Here is a 4,484-nt window from a genome sequence, read left to right as displayed (position 1 = left end):
AAAATACAGCTGCGCATCACAGAAATAAATTACAGTTTAACAGATATTCACATAGAAAACAGCTGTTTGAAATTATAATAATATTTCACAATATTACTGCTTTTGCTGTATTTCTGATCAAATAAATGCAGGCTTGGTGAGCAGAAGAGACTTCTTTAAAAACTATAAAAATCTTACTGTTCAAAAACGTTTGACTGGTAGTGTGTGTATGTGGAGAAGGGATAGAATGCTTTGTGACGACCTGAGAACATCTAGCATTGAGAGAATAGACAATGCTATTTTGATTTATGCAATACAGAGACGTATGGATTAAATATTATGAGTCTATGTAGAGTCTGTGCTCCCTATGTAGTGCACTTGATCAGGCACTTCTGAGGTTCCATGTCTGAGGATGGATCTGCTATAAACACTGCAGACAGGGACGTTTTCCTCCGTGTTTTTGTTTGCACTGCAAACAAATGATTTTCTTACTTTTTCTAGTACAAATATCTAAACATTTTTAAATCGAGATATATTTATTTGAGATGCAAAATAACAGAGATATTAAGTCTTGTTTTCTGAAAAATTTGTTAAAATTAAGCGAGTTATTTCTTAAATTAAGAAAAAATATCTACCAATGCGGTCTTGTTTTCCCTTTAAATTAAGATTATTTTTCTTAACCCACTGGCAGATATTATTTCTTGTTTTAAACAAAAACTAGCAAAATTTTGATACATTTCTTTTAGAAAACAAGACTTATGGCCAGTTACAAAAGCTGCTAAACTAGTCTTAAACTTTAAACTTTTTAAAGTCAGTTACATAAAAATGTAGATTGATCAAATTTGAATCTCAAAAAAAAGTTAGACTGATGACCAGTTGGTTAACTGCTAGTTAGTCAAACTAGTTCTTAAGACAGTCTTAACATGGTGACTGTTTATGCAACTGCCCCTTAATATCTAAAATCATTTAGCTTCTCCAGTATATGTATCTTAATTCAAGAATATTTAGATATTTGTACTAGAAAACAAGACAGAAATTTTTTTTTGCAGTGTTTTCTCCAGTGCAGATATATAAAAATCCTTAAATCAATTCACTTAATGACAGAAGATAAGAAGACTTGTTTTCTGAGAGATTCCGAGTTTTTGATTAAAACAACAAAAAATGTCTGCCAATGGGGTCAGAAAAATAAACTTGGTTTTTAAATAATAGAACATTTTAATTTCAGATTTTTTTTAAAAATAAGTTTATTTCTCTGACCCCACTGGCAGATATTTCTTCTTGTGTTATGCTGAAAGACTTCTTATCTTCTGTCATTGTGCATCTCAAGTAAAGGAATCTTGTTTTAATAGTGTTTAGATATTTGTGCTGGAAAACGAGACCGATAGATCATATGTGTCCCTGCAGCACAAAAGCAGTCTTAAGTCGCTGGGGTATATTTGTAGCAATAGCCAACAATACATTGTATGGGTCAAAATTATACATTTTTCTTTTATGCCAAAAATCATTAGGATATTAAGTAAAGATCATGTTCCATGAAGATATTTTGTACATTTCCTACCGTAAATATATCAAAACTTAATTTTTGATTAGTAATATGCATTGCTAAGAACTTCATTTGGACAACTTTAAAGATGATTTTCTCAATATTTAGATTTTTTTGCACCCTCAGATTCCAGATTTTCAAATAGTTGTATCTCAGCCAAATATTGTCCTATCCTAACAAACCATACATCAATGGAAAGCTTAGCTTTCAGCTTTCAGATGTTGTATAAATCTAAATTTCACAAAATTGACCCTTATGACTGGTTTTGTGGTCCAGGGTCACAAATATAACTGCAGCTGGATGAAGTGTTTGTGTGGTTCAGCGGTGTGTTTGTTTGTCAGATGAACCCGCGGCAGTGGAGTCAGATCTCTGAGAGCGCTAAAGACCTGGTGCGACGCATGCTAATGCTGGACCCGGCCGAGAGAATCACCGTCTATGAGGCGCTCAACCATCCCTGGCTCAAGGTCACGCACGCTAACTTCCCTCCTGCTGCTATTGTCTTCAAAATTAACATGATTGTCATTTCTCCTCCTGTATAAGTCACTTCCTGTTTGTGACCTTCAAGCCTGGTATCGGGTTGAGTTTGTCTCATGTTTGTGCGTGTCGTGCAGGAGAGAGATCGCTACTCGTACAAGACCCACCTGCCCGAGACGGTGGAGCAGCTGAGGAAGTTCAACGCTCGGAGGAAACTGAAGGTATTTACTGTAATCGTGCAGTAATTCCTCGTGTCACACAACCACAAGAGCCCAACACATTTTCAACAGCGTAGAAAATCCCCCGAAGTGTCCATCTGTCCATTAAACAATAATACTGCGAGAAACTTGTTTCATTCTGTTGATACTTCTGAAAAGGTTTTTAATCAAGTAGATCCAAATGTAAATGGAAATTAATCTTAAGCATCTTATTTAGTTTTAATTTTGAATGACTAAACCTGGTTCTCGCCGTGAACATAACCAGAGGAAGGAAGAAAAACCCCCGACAGCAGAACTTGGATTTAGTTTTAGTCATATTTTAGACATCCGAGCTGTTTTAGTTTTAGACTACAGACTAAATATCATAATATTTGTGACCCTCTCTGTGAAATCCAGGCTAAAGTCTCAAAATCTAATTATGAGATAGCAAGCATCAAAGTTTGATTTCAACCATTCATTTCACTATGATTTCAGTCTTTGACATGGTCTTACTCAGTCAGTAATAAAGATATCAGTGTTACGTTTTCACAGAATGTTCTTTACTTTATGAAGGATGATTTTATATAGAAAACAGTAGATCACCAAAAAATGACTTTAGCAGGGTTTTCACAGACAGGGTCACATTTTAGTAAACTAAACATACAGTAGATTTAGTTGACCAAAACTCTAAAATCTCCAAACTCATTATAGACTCCACATCTGTGAACCTGTTAATATGACTGATATTAAGGTTTGAATGTGCAACACAGACACAGATTTCACTGTTGTGGCGTATAACATGACTTTATTATCTTAAAATGAAATCAAAACCACTTCTCAGTAAAAACAAAAACAGGAACATGGTCTTATGTTCAGTGAAAGGCCAGTGGTTATATATGCATTCTTTATAACAATTTGCATACAGCATTCTTCATTCTTTCAAGCAGACATATTTATTTATACAAATTAACTTTCCCTTTTCTTGTTTGATTAACATTAATGACACAGACGGCAGCAGGATATTAGGCTGCTGTCACTTTAAGACCAAGTGCAACTGTTTGTGTTAATTTAAACGACTGTTTACGCAAAGTTATGCTTTTTATGTAGTGATCATCTTGTTGTTGATGAAAACGGTCATCAAGAAAATGAACCCTGGTGCTTTCGCAGCACCACATTCACAAACATTTAGCTTTTGGATATCAGTGAAACACAATGTGGTTTCAATCTAGTGATAATCCTCAAATTGAGCTGTTTTTCAGATCCATTTCAACTAAATAGACCAGAAAGCACAGGCGTTTTCACCTTTTCACTCGGTCACCATATATATATAAAATGGGATTTCTAAAATATTTCATTCTGTAGATTGATTTAAAATACAGTAATGGATTTGTCAGAGCGTTAAACACATCAAGCTCTGCAGCAGTTCTGCTGGTTTCAGGTTAAGTTCTCATTGACAGAGTGTGTTCGCCACATGAAAGCGAGGAATGTTTTGCTCTAATTCTTCAAAGATGTAGTCAGGTGCGTGACTGTTGGAGCCCAGAGGAGCAGAGAGGCGTTGATGAGCCTGTGTAAAGGTGAAGACGTGCGGTTTGATGATCTAATATGTTTGTGAGATCTCTGGAGTGCAAATGTCAAACGTCTGCGGTTCGTCGAGATGATTCCATCAAATGTCCTGTTTGAATCTGACGGTGTAATGAATGAAATAGAGATGAGTTTGTGTGTGTGATTCACAGGGCGCCGTCCTCGCTGCCGTCTCGAGTCACAAGTTCAACTCGTTCTACGGCGACCCTCCTGAAGACCTCCACGATTTCTCAGAGGACCCCACGTCTTCAGGTACATCCCCCGCGGGGGAAACGACCTCGTGGCGCTCCGCCCAGTCATTTCTGGATCTCAGCTGGTTTATCAGTCACTCTGAAAGTCTAGTGAAGTTTGAGGAGCCTCGCCGTGACCTCTGCAGAGTCTCATATCTCCATGCTGCGCAGAGAAAACCCTTCTCATGCTGAGTGCATCAAGCAAACTAGGGATGCACTGAATGTTCGGCAACTGAAATGATTTGACCGAAAATAGCAAAAAAAGCTCTTTCGGTGTTCGAATAAGCGAAAAGACCAAATAAACTGTACCGAACAATGATATGACGCGATCAAATAGCAACCAGCGCAGAGTGAGAGGCGTGCACTCTTTATTATGCAGCACACACGTCACACACACTCTCACACTCATTCACACACACACACTCATACACACACACACACACACACACACACACACTCACTCACACACACACTCTCACT

General features: G+C 37.2%; 1 protein-coding gene across 1 annotated transcript in view; it reads left to right on the top strand.

Moving 5' to 3' along the window:
• Window positions 1-4,484, top strand: part of LOC107663433 (peripheral plasma membrane protein CASK-like) — a 57,026-nt gene that overhangs the window by 25,989 nt on the left and 26,553 nt on the right. Inside the window, exons 8-10 of the mRNA XM_016453669.1 lie at window positions 1,864-1,986; window positions 2,134-2,217; window positions 3,927-4,026. Coding sequence (XP_016309155.1) covers window positions 1,864-1,986; window positions 2,134-2,217; window positions 3,927-4,026 — 307 coding nt within the window. The remainder of the gene's footprint in view (window positions 1-1,863; window positions 1,987-2,133; window positions 2,218-3,926; window positions 4,027-4,484) is intronic.

Source organism: Sinocyclocheilus anshuiensis, unplaced genomic scaffold, assembly GCF_001515605.1.
Source record: "Sinocyclocheilus anshuiensis isolate Anshui unplaced genomic scaffold, SAMN03320099.WGS_v1.1 scaffold2051, whole genome shotgun sequence".
Lineage (NCBI taxonomy): Eukaryota > Metazoa > Chordata > Actinopteri > Cypriniformes > Cyprinidae > Sinocyclocheilus > Sinocyclocheilus anshuiensis.
The sequence above is the reverse complement of the archived record's forward strand: the minus strand, read 5'-3'. Positions and strand labels throughout refer to the sequence as shown.